General features: G+C 41.9%; 1 protein-coding gene across 2 annotated transcripts; it reads right to left on the bottom strand.

Annotated features, from left to right (window-relative positions):
- Nucleotides 1–21265: 21265 nt before the first annotated feature.
- nppa (natriuretic peptide A) lies at nucleotides 21266–23060 on the bottom strand. 2 transcript variants are annotated; one of them, XM_088999065.1, is made up of 3 exons: nucleotides 22912–23060; nucleotides 22146–22464; nucleotides 21266–21541 (listed from the first exon to the last, which is right to left on the bottom strand). In XM_088999065.1, the coding sequence occupies exons 1-3, from the start codon at nucleotides 23020–23022 to the stop codon at nucleotides 21537–21539; spliced, it is 435 nt and encodes a 144-aa protein (XP_088855191.1). In that variant the 5' UTR covers nucleotides 23023–23060; the 3' UTR covers nucleotides 21266–21536. The 2 variants fall into 2 exon arrangements, with proteins under 2 accessions (XP_088855191.1, XP_088855271.1); XM_088999145.1 differs by lacking the exon at nucleotides 21266–21541 and having other exon boundaries at nucleotides 22141–22464.
- Between the last annotated feature and the right edge of the window lie 2466 nt (nucleotides 23061–25526).

The raw sequence follows: 25526 nt of genomic DNA on the forward strand, positions 1-25526 counted from the left end.
GCAATTATTTCCAAAAATATGCAGATGTGTTCTTACCATGGGGATCAATGTTGATTTCATCCAAATTCTTGCCCTTAAACTGGGACAGACTTCCCGTTTCCAGAGCGATGAGTACCTTGCTTATTTTTGCAAGCTGCAATGTCCCCTCCGGCAGCCGATAATGATTGATGATGCACTCTGATATCATGGCCTAGGAAGTCTGACAGCTCGCCCATTTCATTGTCTTTTAAATTGAGAACTTTGGACATTGTGGCCATGTGCTTTCTCAATTTTGTGGAAGACAATGCTTCCAGATGTTTTGCCCCACAATTTAGGGCTATCTGACGAATTACATCAGATCCTCTGAAGTGACTGGGAGCTTGTGGTCTTGCAAAAAAGAATGTGTTTTCATCCAGTATCCCACATTCATGACGACTATTGGCAAGCAATGTCATGGATGTCTGCACTTCAGATGTAAGGAGAATGGGAACATTTCGCCCTCGTTTACCTTGTATTTCAATTCTTTGGAAGTGCCGACACAGTTTCCGCTCAAGGTCAGACAAAGCCAGCTCCACATCCGGATGTATCGACGATGTATCTCTCAAAGTAAACGCAGTAAGTGGCATCTTAGAAACTTCCCCTTCTCTTCTCCGGTTGAAAAGGATAATTTCTCAAAGTGTAACTTTTGCAAGTTCTCCCCAATGTTTCCAACTTGTGTCTTCTTTGAGTTTTGTTTGGTACACCTGTCTTTGGACCTCAAGATACTCATGCATCTTTTTCACATCTTCGGTAAAAGGCAGAAGTTGTGGAACATTACATTTTGCCTCACGCAGGTTTCTGAGGGACTTTGAGGACACGCATTCACTCCATCTGGTGTCACAGATTCGTTTGAACACCCGTGCATTATTAATGGCATCGTCATCACCTGAGATTAATCTTTCACATTCAATAATATTTGCAATTTTCCTGAGGTTGTGGCCTAATTTAAGTGCTAAGGATGGTATTTCGAATGCATTTAATTGCTCATTTAAGCCAGCCACCTTCCTCACTGCTTCGATCAAATGAGGGAAATTTACTGGGATGAAGAAATCCACCATGTCATTTAAGCTTTCCATTTTTCTTCCCCTGTCCCACGCATCTTCTGTCTGATGTAGTCGTGTTTTGAGACATCATGCCCATGCTTATTGAAAAGGTGTTCCCCAAATTTCAGAATCAGATTTTCGTTGCGTACAGCATTTGTGATTGCATCTTGATGTTCTTGCATCTTGCATCTTGATGTTGAGTTCGCTGACGAAGCCTCTTGGATAGGAGGCGAAACGTCCGAAACCTTCACTTTTGTACAGATGACGGCTGAAGAAACCTTCTCATCGATGGACCACTCCTGTACGACTGAGAGCTTACACAGACATCTTGATGCATAGCAAGCACCATTTTCCAAAACTGTTCATTTACACAATCTGGAACTGGCTGAGCATATTCACACAAGGCCTGGACCCTAGTCTTTCCTGGTTTCAAATTTTGCACATGCATGTTTAAGTGACACCTCTGCATGTGCCTCCACATTGCTCTCCTCATAAAGTAGCCCTGACAATTCACACAATGCATGTAATCTTTGGCTTCCACGTTTTTTTTTTTATTTTTTTTGGATTGCTGACAAGGTATCAACATTCCTTGACCTTCACGAAGAACGTCATGGGCACGTTATGGGCACGATTCCCTTTATTTCTGAGAAGATCCAGTTGTATTCTTCTCTCTTTGGAGCCAGTTGGAAATTGAAGCACATTTGCCACTTCAGGGGTATCTTTGTGTTGTGTTATCAAATGGCGTGCAATTTTTCTGTAAGGCTTGGAGCAAAACACACAAAGTGAGATTTGTTGTAGAGCCTGCCACCATCTGTTTTCCTTTTAAAAGTCATGACCTTCATATCAGAACCACTGGATGAAGCTGTTTGCTGGTGTTCTGAGTCAGATGAGTCGGCACAGGTCACACGTCTTTGTGTCTGTGGCTTAGAGGAATTGGCCAGTTGTAACCTTTTTGATTCATGAGGTTTATCCGTGTCCAGGGTAGAAGAAGGTGTCACATGTCTTTTTTTTATGTGAAGTTACATTACTTTCCGTGGGTTGGTCGAAGGCACTTTCCGTCTCTTTGTCCTCTTGTTCTTCTGCTGCTCTGTTTCTTCTACCGAGCTGTCACTTGTTTGTTCTCCAGTTTTGGGAACATATTCATCATCAGTGTTGTCAGAACTCGACAGAGAATCGTCCATGGTTTCTTCAATCATTTTCAGGTGAGAGATTACTAACTAAAATCCTGTACATAATTTGCGCCCCCCACTCTTGTGTATATATATATATATATATATATATATATATATATATATATATATATATATATATATATATATATATATATATATATATATATATATATATATATATATATATATATATATATATATATATATATATATATATATATATATTATGTGATATCATGAGAGGCTAGCTCTCAGCGGGACAGGACAAGGAGCGCAATGGGCGACAGGTTTGAATACAAACAAAGGTTTTAATAAAGGGTTTCACGGGGAATTCACAAGCAACAAAGGCAAGAATAGTGTCTCTTTCAATACTGTGATATCATGAGAGGCTGGCTCTCAGCGGGACAGGACAAGAAGTGCAATGGACGACAGGTTTGGATACAAACAAAGGTTTTAATCAAAGGTTTCAGTGGGGATTCACAAGCAACAAAGGTTTGAATAATGTCTCTTCCAATACTTAAATCAAAATAAAGTCTCTTCTGAGGTAAAACTGAAGACGGAGTTCTTTTCCAAGAGTCTCTAGGCCTCACCCCTCTTGACGTCCTCCTCATGTAGCCTAGCCACCTTAGCAAGGTCCAAATCCAGTGTCCTGTCGTGTGGTCCCAACTGGCAATGAGTTCCACGCAGCAATCAACTTCTTCACAGAGCACAGCAATCGAGCTTGTCTTTCCCCAAGCTCCACACTCAGAGGCTCTATGCCTTAAGAGCCTTGCCTGCCAATCCCGCCCTGATCAGCTGCAGGTGTGTGGTTTTAATTGCTGCCTTCCACCAGATGGGGCCAAGACTCTCTCTGGGTGGAGCCATCTTAGGGGGATGTATTTGCCCTCCAGGACACAGCCTCTCGTGACATCACAATACTTAAATCATAATAAAGTCTCTTCTGAGGTGAAACTGAAGACAGAGTTCTTTTCCATGTGGTTCTAGACCTCACCCCTCTTGATGTCCTTCTCAGGTAGCCTAGCCACCTTTAGCAAGGGTCCAAATCCAGTGTTCTGCCGTATGGTCCCAACTGGCAATGAGTTCCACACAGCAATCAGTTTCTCCACAGAGCACAGCAACAGTGCTTGTCTTCCCCGCCCTGCACACTCAGAGGCTTTCAGCATTAAAAGCCTTGCTTGCCAATCAAGCCGTGATCAGCCACAGGTGTGGGGTTTTAATTGCTGCCTTCCACCAGATGGGGCCAAAACTCTCACTGGGTGGAGCCATCTTAGGGGAAAGTACTTGCCCTCCAGGACACAGCCTCTCGTGACATCAAAATATACAGTAAAGTCTCGTTATATCGATATCGGATATATCGATAGTCCCGGTTATATCGATACTATTTCTATGCACGCACGGAGAAAATTACATACAAACAGGGTCGGATATATCGATAGTCCCGTTTATATCGATATTTTTTCGGACTTCACTGAAGGCCTAGGTGTGAAATGCACGGACCGCCACTGATATACAGTAAAGTCTCGTTATATCGATATTCAAGGGAGTCCGAAAAAATATCGATATAACCGGGACTATCGATATATCCGACCCTGTTTGCATGTAATTTTCTCCGTACGTGCATAGAAATAGTATCGATATAACCGGGACTATCGATATATCCGATATCGATATAACGAGACTTTACTGTATATAGTGGTGGGCCGTCAGAGCCCGCAAGGCCTTCTCTGCTGGCCTAACATAATCAGACATCATTGTCATAATTATAATAAAAGTCAATTTCATTAAAAAAGTAAAATATATATATATATAATTATTCTACATACTGTTTTCTTGATGTTATATTATATCCATTTGGTTATGCTCCTTTCAGTGTTGTAGTTTTAGGTCAGAGTTTTTAATTCAATCAGAATTCAGCTAGCTTGTGTCGCCAGGCTGTATGAAATCTGACCGGCGCCTTCAGAATCAACAGTGAGGGCGTCTGTGCGTTATACATGAACACATGTAGTTGATATATAGTTGCGATAGCCAATCAGATCACGAGTTGGCACAGTAAGGCCAGCTAGAGGGCCTCGCGTTGAACATGACATGTACGCGTCCTGTGATTGGATACTCACTTTACCTCAGCCCTCAGCGGAGGCAGCGCTAAGCAAATCAACCAAGCTACAACAGATCAGACCCGGAAACTTTAGCTGAAAAACCAAGTATATCTACTCGCTTTTTTAACCCACAATGGCTGAAGGAGAGGACAACTCGCTGTCGCGTGTAGGCCTATTCTCAAGAACAAATGAAAAATATTTGTTTACTTTTATTTTCAACAAATAGTTCGTTTTGTGAACGTCTTGTTGTTTTTCTTATATTAAACTGACATTTTGTAATTTAGCGTAAAATCTTGTTAAAGATTGCATTTTCTTGGTGGACTTCATAAAACTTTGTGGACAAATGATTTTAAATTTCCTTTTATTTTTAAGTGTTTGCAGTATCACTTATAGTGACAAGTTCTAATTGCTGATGCAGATTTATTGATGTGTAATTGCTCCGGAAAATAGCCTGTGTTGTAGACGATTAAGGTGATGCCACGCCCAGTACTGCGTGCGTGTGCTTTTGTAAATGATATCTCCAGCCGTTGTGTCATAAATTATGGTATTACGAGGGATATTTGTTCAAGTCGGACTAAGTAGGACTTCACTGAAGGCCTAGGTGTGAAATGCACGGACCGCCACTGCATATATATATATACAATATAAATAGCAGTTTATTTGCTACACACTTTTGCGAATTGCTATAGAACTGTTGAAACATTGCAATAAACAATTTCAAAAGATCTCTCTGGTGCAAATTTTGAACTTCAGCATGCCCATTCTCGTATTAGACATTGTAATAGGAAGACAATTGCTTTATAGAGATGCTAGTTGGACCATAAGCGATGCAGCCTATCGAAGTGTTGCTTTAATTACTCTTGAAAAGCATTTTCCCCCTCTCACTGTATGTATGTATGCATGATACCGTCCAGTGATTTCATGGTATCCTTTATTATTCTCATACTAATATGAGAGTGAATAATAATCTAATAGCTATTCAAAACATACCAATAAATATTAAATCCAGGTTTTCAAAAAATATGTTTTCCCCATATCTATGATTAATAGAATCAGAATCAGAAACCCTCTCCCACAATGGGGGAATTTGCAATAGATTAAGCACGATAGATTCTTATGATGAGACTGACCGGCCTCTGGAGCTCAGGGACACTTGCACTATGACCAAAATCACTAGAAGTGTGGTCATGGCTGTTGTCATCATTGGAGCTCTCTTTGTGATTTATCTGAAAAGCAAACAAAAAAAAAACATCAAAGAATGTTTGGTTTCAGCATAAAGTCTCTTCAGATATTATGTGTCACAAAATGCAGGTGGCTGAAGTCTAAGGATTTGACACTGTAACTGAAGTCGCAAGTTTTTTAAAACAGTGTCGATAAAGTTAAGTTTAACTTCATTTCATTTGTGGCAGACTATAGTTCAGCGAATGTTGCATTCAGTCAAATGCGGTCCTTAACCTTGGTTGACATTTGTGGTTGAGTCTTCTCAGATCTCTCCATCTCATAGCTCATCCAACGACTTTGATCCTGCAAAAACAAAAAATACATTTTGAGATGCCAATCATGTTTCTTTTTATTTATTGATTGTCATTTGTGGCACTTTTGGAAATACTGTTGCATGTTTTTTTGCCATTCTTGATCTGCTCTATTCAATGCAAAGTAGACACCACGAACAAGAGGGCGGGACCTTCTGAAACTGGCCACTTCAGGTTTCATTTTCTTGCAGTTTCAGCACACTTTGAGTCATTTTTATTGGTGTTTTGCATTTGACAAAAAATATCATACTGCATGTTTTAGATATTTTAGATGCTATAAAACGTTTTTCTGATGTCAGTTAGGAAACAAAAAAGTGATGTCGGTTGTCCTTTAAAGGGTAAAGTACTGTGAATACAGACATTTGAAACTTTATTAAAATAATTATTTTTCCTGTGGTTTTTTCAGCCTTATGATCATTATAATTATTTTATTTATTTATTTCTTACTGGTTAATTAATTTTTTAATAATTTTCCCATGTATTCATTCAATTGTTAAAAATAAAGATTTTGAGAACATTGGAATGTTTTATCTGTGCTTTTCTTTTGGAAATCCTGATGCGGCCCAGCCTCACCCAGACTCTGCCTCCAGCGGCCCCCGGGTAAATTGAGTTTGAGACCCCTGCCGTAGGGTGTCTGGGCTCTCCCTTAGAGATAAGGTGATTAGCTCGGTGATCCAGGAGGGGCTCAGTGTCGAGCCGCTTCTCCTCCACATCGAGAGGAGCCAGATGAGGTGGCTCGGGCATCTGATTAGGATGCCCCCAGGACGCCTCCCTGGTGAGGTGTTCCGAGCATGCCCCACTGACAGGAGACCCCGGGGACGACTCAGAACATGCTGGAGAGACTTTGTCTCCCATCTGGCATGGGAATGCCTCGGGATCCTCCAGGACGAGCTAGAAGTAGTGGCTGGGGAGAGGAATGTCTGGACTTCCCGACTGAAGCTGCTGCCCCCGCGACCCGACCCCGGATAAGCGGCAGAAGATGGATGGATGGATGGATGGATGGATAAAATAAACTATTTCTATTTTCTTAAGTTACTACACAATATATGCTGTGTTATTTTGATATGCTACGGTACAGAGATGACAAAGAGAACAGACTTAGCACAATATTTCTCATTAGTGTCTACTTAAATTTATTTGCTTGGAAGATTTCCAATGTGCTGCAACAGCTCTGAAATAATGTCTCTTATCCGCTGTCAGAGATATGACAGACAGACACCGTGGACAGAGACTCAGAACCAGAAAGATTGTCCCCACTGCCGGCAGGAGACGCAGTCATCAGATGACATACGTCTGAATTGTGCGCCCCTCTGCCAAGCTATTTATTGAGAGTATATGCAAATTACAGTGATATATTAGTAAAACACAGTTTTCTTGATTATAATGCCACACCTCTGGGCGTTCTGAGCACCAACAGCTGCAAGCAGTAAAACACAAGACATTTTAATTGGTTGTCTTTTCCAAAAACTGATAAGTTTGTAATCTGGCGCTTGTGCAGGATGTTTAAGCCGTAAATAACTTTGGTGGAAAAGGAGTATCTCAAGCCCTAAATTCTGTGCAAGGCCGGACCTTCTAAAATCTTGATGGAGACGACGGTTCACCTTGCCGTGTCTGTTTCACTCAGATTTACTGTGGCCATCTGCGCTTTGACTGTGGGCCCATTGTTTAGTTGGTTAGCAAAGCACGGCACTTTTTAAACATGATAAATTCTTATTCTCCATCATCCGCTAAATTCGAATTGTTAACAGCAGTTTGCTGAAACGAATTGTCACTCCGATGCTTCTTAAAAAAATGAAAATATGTTTGTGTTTAATATCTTTTAGGGTTTTACTCCTGTTCTCTTGCTCCATAATGCAACCTTTTATGTCGATGTCGTTCGATGTAAATACTGCAATGTATCATGGGTAAATGATTATTCGATTATATTATCTCACCAGTTTCCAGCGAATCACAACAAAAGTTAAAACATCTCAAGCAACACGAACAGTTTTCAATTGCTGTTTAACGAAATTTGTTTCTTTAGCTATTTTAAAAGAAGTATGTCATATGAGACGCAGATCACGTAGCAATATGGGCCAATCGTGACAGACGCGCGCCGGTGCTGGCACAGTGGAGTTACAAAGTTGCTCCAGCGGCTGTCAAAATGCGTAAATGAGGCGACCCAAATGCATCGCTGCACATGTGTTTTTGTGTTTACAATAGAATTGGGGCTGCAATATTAGCTGTATGTATCAATTTAATTCAATTTTATAAAAATCATTGAGTAATGCTGGCTGCAATGAGTCATGAATCATGGTGAAGGTGGTGACAACAGTCTCGAAAATATTTATGAGACCAACACTCACATCACTTTGCTGCTGTGAAATGTAAATTTCTCCACTGTGAGACGACTAAAGGCATATCCAATCCAATCCAATATCCAATCCAATCTATGTCACCGTAGTTTCATCATTATATGAATGAATATGCTGGATGCTCTCGATGCTAGTGTGCCACGTTGTTGGCATAAGGCTGTGACATCGAATGCTACATGCAACACACCAATTGTAGGCCTCATGTTACTTATACATATTTTCACATATAAATATGTTGTGGCGGGCATGCTCATTCCTCTAATGCTACAATGTCTTACTTGCATAAGGTTGTCCATCGTGTCCGATGATGACAGTCCAGCTCTACTTCTTGTGGGACCATTTCATGTGACTGTATAGCCCAATCCGTGATCCACACTGCTTGCCACAGGCAGAGCAGGTGAAGGCATTGACTGGGGTTGTGGGTATGGCACTGGCATGATGTCTCCTTTGACATTTCCTGGTCCGTCGGTCACCTCGGTCTTTCTCAAGTTTCTGTATGCCTTGTTGGAGGAGCTGCCGCCAGATGGAGCGTTGAGCTGCAATGTCCTCCAGCTGGGTGGGTCGGGTTCAGGCCGCATTCTTTCATGGCAGTCTTCACCTGGTCTTTATAGCGTTTTTTGGGGCCTCATGCCAGGCGACGGCCGAGATGGAGCTGGCCATAAAGCACCTTACGTGGCAAGCGCTCTTCTGGCATCCTGATCACATGGCCTAGCCAGCGAAGTTGGTGCTGGGTGACGAGCTTCCACACTGGTGCAGTTGGTTTTGTATTTCAGTGTGGGGGACTCTGTCTCTCCAACATAGCCCAAGGATGCATTGTAGGCACTTGATGTGGAAGGCCTCAAGCATCCTGAGGTGGTGACTGTACAGGGTCCATGCTTCGCAGCTGTAGAGGAGGGTTGACACAACAACAGCCCGATAAACTGCAGTCTTGGTGTGGAGTTTGAGATCTTTGTTTTGAAAGACGCTCCTCCTAAGTCTGCCAAAAGATGCTGATGCCTGTTTGATCCGGTTTTGTATCTCTCTGTCGAGGCTGCAGTCGTGAGAGAGAAAGCTTCCCAGGTATTTGAAAGAGTCCACTATTGCTAGTGGCTTATTGGAGATGGTGAATGTTGGTGGATGAACTGGAGGAATGGATGCCCACTGACAGATTACCTCAGTCTTTCCACATTGACAGAGAGGCCCAGTCTACCATAGGCATCCACAGCAGCTGAGCGACGAGGTGTGTGGGCCACATGCACAGTCATCTGCATATTGGAGTTCGATGCCTTGCTCTGATCTTACTTTCGTGACAGTCTGGAGCCTCCTGATGTTGAATAGATTTCCATCAAGCCGGAAATCTATGGTAACCCCACTGTTCTTCTCGATCCTCTCATGGAGCAACAGTGTCACACACAGGAGGAAGATGTTGAACAGGACTGGTGCAAGGACACATCCCTGGCGTACACCAGTCTGCCACATTAGGGTCGCATACACTCACAGTTTTTTGGCCTGGAATGCCCCCGTGGGGACACTTTAGGAAATGTCATGAAACGTCTTTAAAACATGGTTTGAAGTCTCTCAGAGCAATTTGCCCGTGGGGACCTCATTTTAGGTCCCCACTAATTTTAGGTCCCCACGGGTACATGAGTCCCCACCGGGCTGCGTGCAGTTAGGTTGATGTCCCCCGGATTGATGACGAAGATTTCGAAATCTGGAGCATCTGGTGCAAAAAAAATCCTTAATACTACAATGGGTTTTTTTGCGATTAGTCGTCTTATTGTGTTTCAAGTTGTGAAAAATGGAGCAGGGAACTTTTCAGAGTTGTCTGCCCTGGTGTCCGGTAACTTTTTGTCATGAGTTTCAGACACTATATATATATATATATATATATATATATATATATATATATATATACAGTAAAGTCTCGTTATATCGATATTCAAGGGAGTCCGAAAAAATATCGATATAACCGGGATATCGATATATCCGATCCTGCGCCGAACTGCATTAAACAAAAGCCGCCAAAAGAGGGCAGCCAAGCGCCATATAAGAAACGGAGCTGGCCATTAGCTCCCATTTTTGTTCCCCCAATGTTGCCTCAAAATGGCACATATAATTCTTTAATGATTGTAAACATGTATGCTTTAATCTTCAGAACTACAGTGTATTTGAAACATATTCATAACTGGATGTGTAACAAGAAAGCATATTATCCGAATCTGAAGCCGTTGTTTGGATTCACAAGCAATGCAAGACGTCTTGGCGTGAAGTCATTTTTATTTGCATTTGAATAAAAAGTGACATCGGCTGTCCTTTAATACACAGTATGGAATGTTAATAATTTTCAAAATCATCGCCCTTCAGCAGACAAAACAAGAAACATTGTTGCAAAAAACGATTGCATTCATATACAGTACAGTGGGCATGTACATAACACAACAGGGAAACTGCAACGCTTACATCTTACTTTATTATGTATACAATTTAAAAAAGTCATCAATCTTCTGCTTCCCATTTTTACCTTTTAACACAAACACTTCAATCTCGTCTGCTACACACGAGCTAGCGTCTGAAAATGAAAATGGCTCAGCTACACGGGTGCTGGGCACGTAACCAAGTCACCTGACCAAGTCGACCAATGGCGCGACTGATGGCGTGACACGTAACCAAGACCCGTGACCAAGTTGACCAATGGCGCGACCGATGGCGTGTCACGTGACAAAGTCACACGGCCAAGTCGACCAATAGCGCGACCGATGGCGGCTCATGTGACCAAGTCGACCAATAGCGCGACCGATGGCGGCTCATGTGACTAAGTCGACCAATGGCGCGACCGATGGCGGCTCACGTAACAAGACACGTGACCAAGTTGACCAATGGCGCGACGGATATATCGATGTAAACAACAAAAATGGCCGGCGGGGGATGAAAAGGAGCACCGTAATAACCGGATTATCGTAACAACCGGTATCGTACGACCCCGCCATCCACGAGTCTCCATGGGAGCGGAACCTCCCAAGGCGGTTTGGCGGTGAACTCCACCCCCCTTCCGGCAGTTCCTATGGGAGTAAACCCGAACTCAATCCGGACCGGAACCCCTAAGGCGGTCTGGTGGCGAGATCCGCCACCTTTCTGGCAGCTCCTGCGACCATGCTGACCCCAAAATTGTATCAGCCCAGCTGTTCCTTTGGACCAGTCACCATGGTGGAGAGGGGGAGCAAGCTGCATAGGCGACAACCTGCTCTCCATAATATACACCGCCCAGGCACACTGTCCACGGACAGTCATCCATGGTCAGCCATGACCGATGGAGGCCGACGACGACGGATATGTATATATATATATATATATATATATATATAAATCCTCGTATCACCCCCCCCCCATGTGTGGTGTCTGTCCCCCATTTTAGCTCGGGTCCTCTACCAGAGGTCAGGAAGCTCGAGGGTTCTTTGCAATATTCGTGCTCGGCGAGTTTGGGGGTCACTGCCTCGAGTGCTCCGACCGCCACAGGCACGACTGTCACCTTTTACTTCCAGGCTCTCTCATATCGGAGACTCTTTCTTGTATGTCTGCCGGTGTTATGATAACTGGGTTCTGTTTAGGGAGGTTGCTGTGCTCCTGTTTCAGAGTCACCAGCCATTGTGCACTGCTGTTATGTGCGACCTCCTTCTTCAATATGCCTTTCCAGTATCTTTCAGTTTCCAACCTTAGAGGGTCTGCTCTGCTGTTAGAACCCTGCCACTGAGCGTACACTTTCGAGGTTGGGTTGCGAACAGCCTGTTTATTCTTCTGGCCTCATTATCATTCATCATGTTGATGATTCTCATAGCTACAGTCTTTTCTGGATGCAACTGTTCAATAAAAGCCTGCACTTAAAGCTGCATCCATCTCCTCCTCCTCGCCCTCAGATGACAACTCCTGAATGGCTTGCTACTCCGTCTTGCTTCGAGTTCCATGTTCTGTTCAATGGAAACAATTTCGTCCAAAACAACAGAGTCAGGAGGATCAAATCCTTCAAAGTCCCACCCAAGGATGCATACGGGCCACAAATTCTTCCATGCTGCTTTCAAGGATCGAAGAGTAACATCATGCCCAGCCTTTAGTCACGTGAAAGCATCGAATAAATAAAGCATTTGTGTAAAGCTTTTAGGCAAAAGATGGTAGCAATGGTGGACTTACCATATCCGCTTAACCGCTAAATCAGACAAACGCACACCTCGTTCGTGTTTCTCAATGATCTCCTTCTTCTCCTCGACTGTAATTTTGCTTTGTGTCTTCTTTGCTTGAACACGAGCCTGTGGTGGGGTCTTTTTCGGTCCCATAACAGCAAAAGTATCTTTAAAAAACTCCTTGGAGGGGATTGATGTCTCTCTCTCTCTCTCTCTCTCTCTCTCTCTCTCTCTCTCTCTCTCTCTCTCTCTCTCTCTCTCTCTCTCTCTCTCTCTCTCTCTCTCTCTCTCTCTCTCTCTCTCTCTCTCTCTCTCTCTCTCTCTCTCTCTCTCTCTCTCTCTCTCTCTCTCCCCCGATCTCAATCGTCGTGTGCATTCAGAGAAAGGAGGTGTGCAAAGGCAGGCCGGCTGGGGCGCTGTTCGGTCATGTGCTTTGGTGTTCTTTCACCGAAAATTACTCCGCCAGCCATGGTGGGGGGTGTGTAGAGCTTAATCCAATGTTTAATTTTCATAAATTTAACGTTCGTAAACCGAAGATTTCGTAAGGCAAGGTGTACGAACATCAAATTTATGAAAATTAAACCTTGAAATACGCACTACTTTTCGCGATACACACCCACCACAGCTGGCGGAGTGATCTTCGGATCTGGCAGAGTGATCTTCGGATCTTCGGCGGAAACACACGACCGAACAGCGCTCCAGCCGGCGCACCTTTCCACACCCCCTCTCTTTGAATGCACACGTTGATCGCCTCCGAGGAGCTTTTTGCAGATAGTTTTACGATTATGGGACTGAAAAAAAACCCACCACAGGTTCGTGTTCAGCCGAAGACACAAAACAAAATCACCGTCGAAGAGAAGGAGGAGATAATTGAAAAACACGAACGAGGTGTGCGTTTGTGTGATTTAGTGGCCCAGTACGGCTATGCTAAATCAACCATTGCCACCATTCTCCGCAACAGAGAAACCATCAAAGGTGCATCTGTTGCAAAAGCTGTTTCCGTGCTGTCAAAGCAACGGTCTCGGACAATCGAAGAAATTGAAAACCTTCCGTTAATTTGGATTAACGAAAAGCAACGAAACGATATCGCCATGCGGCAACCTGGAAGTTCGGCGCTTATTGAGGATTTTAAAGCCTGCAACGGATGGTTCGAGAACTTCTGAGGGCAAGGAGGAGGAGATGGCTGCAGCATCAAGTGAGCTCATCAAGGCAGTGTTGGCAAAGTGGAATGATGTGCAAGCTTTTATCGAACAGTTTCATCCAGAAAAGACTGTGGCTATGACAATCATCAACATGATGAATGTGATGCCTCAGCTTACAAGACTTTACAAGTCAGAAAGCAACAGCAACCTGTACGACTGAGAGCTTACACAGACGTATTGCTGCCAACTTTGGGAGAGACATCCTTCTGCTGGTACGTAACTTAGAAAAGGCCACCTTTAAATTAGCTGACGCCAGCAGACAAGGGCAGATGCACAGTGCTTCTCAACACATTGGATTATGAAGACAAAATAAATAGGTTAATCAGTGATTCTAACACATATGAGCAACTAAAAAGGGACCCTTCCAATAGATACAAGAAAGAAATGATTGACTGTCTCCAAAAGTTAGAGAAAGGAAAACATATAGACAAACAGATGTATTTTAGATTATACCCGGGAGAGGCCACGCCATGTATCTATGGCCTGCCAAAAATACATAAAGAAGGGTTCCCCCTCAGACCCATTGTTTGTAGCATTGAATCCTCTACATACAATGTAGCCAAATATTTAAAAACTATTTTAGCTCCGTTGGTTGGTAACACAGAATATCACGTAGAGAACACCACAGGGTTTGTAGAGAGGATCAAAGACCTCATATTGGAACCTGAGGAAACTTTGGCATCATACGATGTGACTTCTCTCTTTAGATCTGTCCCAACCCCAGCAGCAGTCTCAGTGGTGAGGACGAGGGTGCTGGCGGATGTTTCTCTGCATGAAAGAACCAAACTTAAACCGGATCACATCTGCCAATTATTAGAAATCTGCCTTAATACTACGTATTTTCAATTTCGGGAAAAAATTTATAAACAAATTCATGGTTGTGCTATGGGCTCACCAGTTTCACCCATAGTGGCTAATCTTTACATGGAAGAGATGGAGAAACAGGCCCTCACATCCTTCCCAGGGACAAAACCTAGACACTGGTTTAGATATGTGGACGATACTTTTGTCATAATTAAGAAACAAGAAATTCAATCCTTCACAGATCACCTCAACTCTGTAGACTTCAACATTAAATTTACTCGTGAGGACATTCAAGAGAACCAACTAGCCTTCTTGGATTGTAAAGTAATTATAAAAGAGGACAGAGCGCTAAAAACAGAAGTCTTTAGGAAGGCTACGCACACTGACCAATACTTACTTTTTGACTCTAACCACCCTTTACAACACAAACTAGGAGTTATCAGAACCCTCCAGCATAGGGCTAAACTAATACCAACTAGCACTGAAGGTAGAGAAAAGGAGTCAAAACATATCAGGAGAGCACTCACTAACTGTGGGTACCCTCAGTGGTCATTCAACAAATGTCAGAAAGAAAGAATAGGGAATGAAACCAAAAATTCTCAAGATACAAAAAGGAGAGGAGTAGCAGTACCGTACATTGCAGGAGTTTCTGAAAAATTACAGAGTCCTTTGGCAACATAAAATTCCTACTTATTTCAAACCGATAAAACAAAACAAAGTAATGTAGTTTATTCCATACATTGTAAGAATGAAAAATGTAAAGAGCAGTACATTGGGGAGACTCAACAAATTCTCAAAAAAAGACTTTATCAACATCGCAGGGATAATACAAGTGGACCTCAATCGGCAGTACATTTGCACCTAAAAGCTAGCAACCACTCATTTGACGACAATGAGGTTAAAATCTTAGCGAAAGAACATAGATGGTTTGAAAGGGGGGTAAAAGAAGCGATTCTTCTAAAACAACAAAATCCTTCATTAAACCGGTCTGGTGGGGTGAGGTTCAATTTGGATCGTTCATACAATAGCCTGCTTAGGCAAAACAGGTTAGGCAACTTTCGTAATGCTGATGAGGGTCGTTATGCTGATGAGGTGATACCGGCGGGAGTGGGGGTAATAGGCCAGTCGTTAGTCAGGAATGTAGGAACAATCAGTGGGGCCACAGGGAGGGGTCCTCTGCCCCCCCCCAACCTGAGAGTAGGGACCTATCATAGCTGTGTCCGGCGCCACCATGTCTGGACATTAGGGATATATAAATAGGGGCGATACGACTAGTCAGACTTTAGTTCGCTGACGAAGCCTCTTGGATAGGAGGCGAAACGTCCGAAACCTTCACATTTGTACAGATGACGGCTGAAGAAACCTTCTCATCGATGGACCACTCCTGTACGACTGAGAGCTTACACAGACGAATGTCTGCTATTGTTCCTTCAGGGAGTGGGACCCCTACAGTGTGGACTACCTTGTCCCTCTTCGTCACCATCCGACTACATTTCTCCAGCCCGAATGATCCCGATGTCACTGCTGTAGATCCCGGTTGTGTGGATCAGGGAGTCTATGTCCCTTTCGCTCTTAGCCTACAGCTTTATGTGCTGCAGAGTCTTACGGCAGGACACGGTGCAGGCGCCGTACCACACGGTGATACAGCTGGTCAGCATGCTCTCGATGGTACCACGGTAGATCACCATCTCGAATGCCATGAAGATTTGACTGTTGTAGCGAATGCCATGACTTTAATTAGTTAATTAGATATTATTTTTATTGTGATTGTTTTATTGATGTGTGATTTTCTTTTATTTTTTCTTTCTTCTTTCTATTCACCTCCACCGATGTTAGATATGTTCGTCAGGGGGCATATGTTGGGATAATTCACTATACGAACATCTTTAAACATCTTTTTGCATCGTTTGTTTATGTTTTGGATTGGATTGGATTTGCCTTTATTAGTCTCGCAGTGGAAAAATGTACATTTCACAGCAGCAAAGTTGGATTTCCTGATACGTCATATCCGGCCTGCCGGATGTTATATGTTACATGATGTCACATCCCATTACGTCACATCCTATTGCGTCGCACCCTGTCCGTCTTATAAATGCTCTCCCAGTTCGTCTTTCTTTCTCTTATCTTTCTGTCACTCCTCGGCCGACCTCACACGATGCCCCTGCTGTCTACAAGATTAAAATAACTTCTTCTGTTCAACACCTGGCTTCCTGCTGATTTCAACATCCCACTTCTAACAACCTGAGAAGTGATGAACCAGGAACGAACAATCACTTTTAACCCATCACCGCCCCAGCTGTCATCTCGCACGTGACAATTTCGGTGGCTTTAGTCACGTGAAAGCATCGACTAAATAACGCCTTTGCGTCAAGCTTTTTGCGAAGGATGGTAGCAATGGTGGACGGGCTCCTTATTTGTAGAATGGTAGTAGAAAGTTACTACTCTCAGGGAAATGACACACAGCGTGGGAGATGTGTCAGGCTGAGATTCACAAGACAGCCGCGGTGCGCACATGTGTCGCCACAAACGCACACCTCGTTCGTGTTTCTCAATGATCTCCTTCTTCTCCTCGACTGTAATTTTGTTTTGTGTCTTCTTTGGCTGGCGGAGGTCGGAAGCGGTGGCCCCGCCCTAGCTGTCAACTCGCACTTGACAATTTCGGTGTCATTAGTCATGTGAAAGCATCGACTAATTAACGCCTTTGTGTAAAGCTTTTAGGCGAAGGATGGTAGCAATGGCAGACTTAGCATACCAGGCTCTTTATTTGTAGAATGGTCGTAGAAAGTTACACTTAGGGAAGTGACACACAGCGTGAGAGATGTGTCAGGCTGAGATTCACATGACAGCCGCGGTGCGCACATGTGATGCCACAAACGCACACCTCGTTTGTGTTTCTCAATGATCTCCTTCTTCTCCTCGACTGTAATTTTGTTTTGTGTCTTCTTCGGCTGGCGGAGGTCGGGAGCGGCGGCCCCGCCCTAGCTGTCAACTCGCACGTGACAATTTCGGTGTCATTAGGCACGTGAAAGCATCGACTAAATAACGCCTTTGTGTAAAGCTTTTAGGCGAAGGATGGTAGCAATGGTGGACTTAGCATACCAGGCTCTTTATTTGTAGAATGGTAGTAGAAAGTTACTCTTACGGAAGTGACACACAGCGTGAGAGATGTGTCAGGCTGAGATTCACATGACAGCCGCGGTGTGCACATGACGCCACAAACGCACACCTCGTTCGTGTTTCTCAATGATCTCCTTCTTCTCCTCGACTGGTATTTTGTTTTGTGTCTTCTTCGGATGAACACGAGCCTGTGGTGGGATCTTTTTCGGTCCCATAACGGCAAAAGTATCGTTGAGGACGATCGACGTGTGCACTCATAGGAAGGGGGTGTGGAAAGGTAGGCCGGCTGGGACGCTCTTAGGTCGTGTGCTTTTGTGTATATATATATATACAGTGAGACCTCAACTTACGAACTTAATTGGTTCCCAGACAGAGTGTGTAAGGCGAAAAGTGTGTATCTCCAAAAAAATTCCCATAGGAAACCATTAAAATGGGAATAATCCGTTCCCGGGTTTTCATAAAATATACTTTGCAACTAAATAAGCCTTAAAACTACACACAACATACCTTATTCTATGTATAATAAACGTGCTATTGTATTAATGAAAGAAATACACTGCATTGTATCATAGTCACTTTATTTACATTTGTGATGGTCATTGATGGCTTGATGGAATGGCGTTGGAGGTCCGAGGTCAAAGGGAATTGCTGTTTGGAAAGACTCACATTCCATAAGGACTGTAATTAAAGAAATAAACTGTGCTATGAAATAAAATATTTTTATTTACCTTTATGATGGTCATTGATGGCTTGATGGAATGGTGTTGGAGGTCGAAGGTCAAAGGGAATTGCTGGTTGGAAAGAGATGCACATTACATGAGGACTATAATTAAAGAAATAAACTGTGCTGTAAAATAACATTTTATTTACCTTTTTGATGGTCGTTGATGGCTTATGGAAGGAGAGTCACCTTCCATAAGGACTGTTGGTAACCTTACCTCTGGTGTGGCTTCTCTTCTTTTTTCTTTGGAGACTCCTCATCATTTTTGCTGATTAAAAACCTCTTAATTGACACCTGTTGATTTCTGACTTGTAAGGTCTTACGAAGCTGAGGCATCACATTATTGTTCATCATGTTGATGATTGTCATAGCCACGGTCTTTTCTGAATGGAACTGTTCGGTAAAAGCCTGCACATCATTCCACTTTGCCAACATTGCCTTTATGAGCTCACTTGATGCTGCAGCCATCTCCTCCTCAAATGTTCTGTTACTGGCTTTAAAATCCTCAATAAGCACCGAACTTCCAGGTTGGCGCATGGCGATATCGGCGTGAATTAGCCGTGCTTCCTCGCATAAAATAGCTTTACACACGCTGTCGCCGGATAGCTGCTTTTCGTTAATTCATATTAACAGAAGTTTTTCAACTTCTTCGATTGCCCGGACCGTCGCTTTGAGAGCACGGAAACACCTTTTGCAACAGATGCACCTTTGATGGCTTTTCTGTTCCGGAGAATGGTAGCAATGGTTGACTTAGCATACCCGTGCTCGGGCACTAAATAACACAAACGCACACCTCGTTCGTGTTTTTCAATTATCTCCTCCTTCTCTTCGACGGTGATTTTGTTTTGTGTCTTCTTCGGCTGAACACAAACCTGTGGTGGGGTTTTTTTCAGTCCCATAATCGTAAAACAATCTGCAAAAAGCTCCTCGGAGGCGATCGACGTGTGCATTCAAAGAGAGGGGGTGAACACGAGCCTGTGGTGTATGAAGAGGAATATATATATACTACTTTCCATATATATATACACTATGTATATATACATATATACACTATGTATATATATATATACACTATGTATATATATATATATATATATATATATATATATATATATATATATATATATATATATATATATATATATATATATATACAGTAAAGTCTCGTTATATCGATATCGAATATATCGATAGTCTCGGCTATATCGATACTATTTCTATGCACGCACGGAGAAAATTACATGCAAACAGGGTCGGATATATCGATAGTCCCGGTTATATCGATATTTTTCGGACTCCCTTGAATATCGATATAACGAGACTTTACTGTATATATATATATATATATATATATATATAGGTGACTCTCCTTCCATAAGCCATCAACGACCATCAAAAAGGTAAATAAAACTTTATTCTACAGCACAGTTTATTTCTTTAATTACAGTCCTCATGTAATGCGCCTCTCTTTCCAAACAGCAATTCCCTTTGACCTTCGACCTCCAACGCCATTCCATCAAGCCATTATTGACCATCACAAATGTAAATGAAGTGCCTTTATGATACAATTCAGTGTATTTCTTTCATTACAATACAATACCACATTTATTATACATAGAATAAGGTATGTTGTGTATAGTTTTAAGGCTTATTTAGTTGAAAAGTATATTTTCATGGAAACCCGGGAACAGATTATTCCCATTTTAGTGGTTTCCAATTTGATTTTTTTTTTTTAGATACACACTATTCGCCTTACAAACTCTGACTTTGTAAGTTCGTAAGTTGAGGTCTCAGTGTATATATATATATACACACACACTATACACTATATATATATATATATATATATATATATAGTGCATAGTGTCATGAGCCAGTTGACAGCGGGGCGGGGCCTCCGTTCCCGCCGCTCGCCAGCTGCTGTCAATTTCCTCCTCATTAACTGTGGACATTTAAACCCGACGCTGGCACTCACCCAGCGTCGGAAGATACTTCGCCTTGTGCCAAGCCAGTACGTGGAACTTGTTACCAGTACATTATTTGCTTCGCCCGAGGAATGATTTTAGCCACGAACGCGTTTGTTGTTTGCACCGCGTCGTAGGTTATTTTGCACCCCCGTGTGCCACTTTATTTTTCTTGGTTAGTGCGGTTGGGTGGATTGCCGCCACTCACCCACTAACATTGTCAGTTGTCATTTGGAGTTTGTTTCACGAGTTTTTACCGGGTCCGCGTATTTTCGGACCCGCGCTTTATGTTCATAAATCCATTGCCGGTACCCACGCCTCTGTCCTGCTTAACGATCCACCGCCAATACCACACGTTCCTGCTCGCCAGCTGCCACTGTCGCCGCCGGAACGTGACATATAGTGTATATATATATATATATATATATATATATATATATAAAATCTCATTTTCCGTACCGCTTATTCCTCATTAGGGTCGCGGGGGTTGCTGGAGCCTATCTCAGCTGTCTTCGGGCACGAGGCGGGGGACACCCTGAATTGGTTGCCAGCCAATCGCAGGGCACGCAAAGACATACAACAGTCACTCTCACACTCACACTCACACCTAGGGACAATTTGGAGTGGTCAATCTGCCTGCCATGCATGTTTTTGGAGTGTGGGAGGAAACCGGAGGACCCGGAGAAAACCCACGCGGGTCCGGGGAGAACATGCAAACCCACACAGGGAGGCCGGACCGGGACACGAACCCGCTACCTCTGCACTGTGAAGCCGGTGTGCTAACCACTCGACTACCGGGGCCCTATATATATATATATATATATATATATATATATATATATATATATATATATATATATATATATATATATATATATATGCTGAGATTATTTTATTTATTATTGATTTTCACATTGTTGAGGCTAAAATGAGGTGAATATCCATCCAAATGAAATACAGACCTCCCCTCGAATAAATGTTTGATTCCCATACCATTCTGATTTTTTTCCTGTTCAGATCATACAATTTAATATTTGATGTGTGTGTGATTCAAAGTTAATTTTTTTCCTGAAATTTAGAAAATGCGTAACAGAGGTTTTTATTTGTAATTTTTAATTGAGAGCACCTCATACAGTTATGGTGTGCTATTTTCATACTGCATACGGTATCATGGATTTGTCTCATTATACATCATTTTATCGACACAGACATTGAAAACAAGACATGGAGGGATACACACAGACACAAATGCACACACACTCACACACACAGTTTTTCAATGTAATATCATATATTAATTTGACTAAACTTCAGTTAATAAAGGGCAAAAGGTTCAAATGCACATCCCACAGAAGATTCAGCCTATCCTGAAAAAAAAAAAACAGAAGAACAGAAATACTTTGTTATGAAGAGCACTACTAAATCATAAAGCACGCAGTCACTCCTTTCTCTGATAGCCTATTTCCGATAACTTGTTTGGTATATTTGTGGGTTACATTTTGCAGGCATGTGGTCGTTAGTTGTGACATCAACTTTACTTACACATTGATTGTCATGTGATTTTTTTTCTTTCTTGAAACTAAGCTCATGTGGTGTTAAGCTTTGTTCTCGATGACCTTTTCAATCTCTGATTTTGCTGCGCTGATTCTACCCAAATCAAAGAAAAAGGTTGGAGAAAAAAGGCTTGTCAGGTTTGACAATTTCATCAGTGATTCGTTTAGAGGAAGTGTTTGGAGTAATACAATTCTCTTCATACAGTAGACACAGGGTGTAGAGTTAATGCAATGTAAATAATGTGTAGAGTAGATGGTGCATTTGTAATAAACTTTAGACATTTATACAATAAACCTTTTTAAATTTTGAATACTGTGTAATGCCAAAGCAATTTTACGGGATAACTTTAATCCCTCAATTTAATTCAAGATAAAACTATAAACAAATGTTGCATGTAATTGTTCCTCGTGCACTAACCTCTTCCAGTGTTGCAGCCCAGACCGCTTGCGTTCCCTATCCGATCCATCCTGGCACCAAAGCAACCCGATGTGCGTTTTCTGGCCGTCACCAGCAGGTCCAGTAGGCGGTTCCTCGCACTCAAAGCCCGGCTCTGGCTTTCAGCCACTGCTTGGGATCGTTCCACTGGGTCAGGTTCCTGGTCCCTGCTCTGCTGCGTGTTCCATCCTCGGTCGGACTGGCCACGTTCTGGTTCTTGGTTCATCGTTGCATAGTCCATTTCAGAGGTGTCCTCTTGAGCTGCTTCGGCCAGAGTCTCCACAAATTGCTCAAGCAAAGACTTTTGCAGGAGGTAGGATGCACACAAGAGAAGACAGTATTTCATGAATGCTTTGAAATAGGTTATTTACTTTAAAGGGTATATGTCAAAACTAAGGCCTGGGGGCCAGATCTGGTCCATGAAAGCAAATCAAGCATGTGAAGTTCCATGACACTTGCTAAAGTCTGAACCAAAATTTCACATTGTCCCACATAAACCACAATCACAGTCATTGTTATTTTATTCTTGACTTCTGATTTTAGAACTACAGGTAGTTATTCACCAATTTGCGAAACAATTTCTTTTGCTTTGCCATTGCCATTTTTTATCTTTAAAAAATGCACAAACTTCCACATAACTCGTCTTCCTCTTTCCAAGTTCTTATGTTTTTTTTTTTTTCTGACAGTCAACATTGCAGCCTACACATACCCATTGAAAGTGTTTCTCAGTCTGACCATCTTCTCTTACCTTGAGCTCGGACAAATTATCATCAGAAGAGGACCTTCCCAAACTGTGACTGCTGACCAGTGTGTACTGACACAGCAGGGGCAGCAGGCCCCACAGGACCACAAGCCTCATGTTATCCTTCAAATACAAGCCACTGCTGGAAACTACTTATATATATACACACACACACACATACACAATTAGTCGGCGGCGTCAATGGCTCCTCCTCTTGCACATCGCCTCAAGTGCATTCTAACACTTCAGCATGATAAGACCAATGTACCTTGAAGTGGTGCTCGGAAGTGACTGCTGTGTGTGAGTCTCTGCGTGAGTCTATGGTATAACGTGTCTGTGTACCATCAGCTTTCCCAGCCAGCTGTAGCATGACCTCAGGAGCCACCTCCAAGCTGTGAGCTCAGACATGGTGTTTAGTCACAGGAATTCCTCACTGGATGCAGACAAAGACCATAGTAGGTTAAAATGGTGACCCTACAAGGCAGTGATTGTACTTGGGAGCAATTACGGTCAGTGTGGTTCATACTCTCACCGCAATCATCTTTGTGTCTTTTCTTTTTTTGGTTGTGTACATTCACGGCGGACATGCAATAAGCAAAGTGAAGACAACAAGTCATAATCTGTTGCCTATGGAAAACGCTATGAGAAATTCTGCAGAATTGACAGTCCACGCTCATTCAACAGTAGCCAAAATGGAACTGTATAGTGCCACTTAGCAGTTTTTTTGACGACGATACTATTGCAGCGTGTTCTACCGGAAACAAATTCCTTGTGTGTTCTACATACTTGGCAATAAAGATGATTCTGATTCATTTTATTCATGATGAATCAGAATCAGAATCCGAATCAGAATACCTTTATTCGTCCCGCAATGGGGAAATTTGCAGTCCACAGCAGCAATTGAAGAGGGATGGGGTTGGGGTGGGAGTGAAAGGATAGAAAACAAGATATTCTAAGCATAACAAAATAAAAATGTCAACTGTATACTGTGCAAATGTAGATGTGCAAAAACCGTTCTATAAACAAGACTGTACATAGTGCAATAAAATGGAATAAGGTGTGAAATGGCCTCACAACAGTGAACACCCCCAACCTTGATCATTTAGAAAACTCGAATGGTCATTGTAAGAAATTATAGTGAGAAATGAGTTTGACTGAAAAAAATGAGGGTTGATTACATCATTATTTCAAAGGAGAATGCCATCATGACCATTTAGAATTATTTTTCTCTGAATTATTTTCTCTGAGACAAAATAATTTGTTCTGCTTTATTTTTTTTCTCAAGCAATAATCACCCATGCTTGATATACAGACATAACATCTGATTGTAATGACACCGTTTAACACATTTGACTTATGTTAAAATTTGAGATGTAAATAACGTTGTTTACATTATATTTTTTGCACTGGTTATGAATTTCCCGACCTCTCAAATCTTTCATAATAGTTCTAATACAACAACAATAATAATAATAATAATAATAATAATAATAATAATAATAATAATAATAATAATAATAATAATAATAATAATAATAATAATAATAATAATAATAATATAATGAATGTCTCTCTGTGTCTTTGTGTTGTCATGTTATTTGTTATTTATTTATTTTTGTTCTTTTGACTTCAAGATGGCGCCGCGAGAGTGGCTGTCTTTCCAGCAGCTCCTGTGTTTTGCTTTTCTACTTTCATTTCTTTCATAACTTTGCTGCTGTGAAATGTAAATTTCTCCACTGCGAGACTAATAAAGGCGAATCCAATCCAATCCAATTCAATCCAATCCAATATGTTATATATTACCAGTAGTTATATTTATGAACTATGTTTCCCCCCTCTGAAATGTCATGACTATACATGACCTTTTTTAAAATTGTAAATTACTTTTGTCGGTCAAATTAAAAAAAACATACAAAAAAGGAATTATCTGAAAAGACAGGTTGACTAGATTAAAAAGAGTTTTTGTTTTTAACCAGAGTGAAAAATACACTTGCTGATAGCGAAAGACCTCTCGAATTCAAATTCACTGTTGACCAGTGGAAGTGGATAATAACCACGCTGACATGAGTCCACAGGTATTCCCCGTTTGAAATGATCACCATATGTTAGCCAACACAATCCAATTTTTGGATTGCAGGAGTGATTCTATTTTAACAAGGTCCTTTGTGAGTTCTCTGAACAATTTTTGGCAGAGAAGAAATGTTTAGGAATCAAAGAATTATACCAATTTCTCTGTTGTCATAAGTCTGATTTGAATCTTGAATCCAGATGGAGCTCTGTGTGTGCTCTCCATGGTTCTGAAAATAACCCCTTTATGGTTTGATTAAAGAAATTAATGGCCACATTCCCAATTATTGCCCAGATTGCACTTTGTGCTTTTTAGTACATCATGGTAATTAAACATGACAAATAGCTTCAAGTGGCAGGGAACTAACAGTTTGTCTAAATGACAATATAATGATATGATCATCTTGTATAGCTGAAATGACCAGAGCATATTTGTTATTTTCTTGTCTTTTGTTTGTTTTTTGTCATAGAGGAAGTTGGTTGAAAATTTTGTTCTGGTTGGTGACAATGTACTTGTTTAAATCATGTGTGATCATACTCGATTCAGCTTCGGT

The sequence above is a fragment of the Hippocampus bargibanti genome, linkage group LG01, assembly GCF_051943395.1.
Source record: "Hippocampus bargibanti isolate YZ-2025 linkage group LG01, ASM5194339v1, whole genome shotgun sequence".
In the NCBI taxonomy this organism is placed as follows: Eukaryota; Metazoa; Chordata; class Actinopteri; order Syngnathiformes; family Syngnathidae; genus Hippocampus; species Hippocampus bargibanti.

Excerpts from the sequence above, each read along its gene's own strand:
- nppa (XM_088999065.1), bottom strand. The coding sequence starts at position 23,022 with ATGAGGCTTGTGGTCCTGTGGGGCCTGCTGCCCCTGCTGTGTCAGTAC. Across the intron at positions 22,465-22,911 it reads ATAATTTGTCCGAGCTCAAG|TCTTTGCTTGAGCAATTTGT; the intron begins GTAAGAGAAGAT and ends CTCCTGCAAAAG.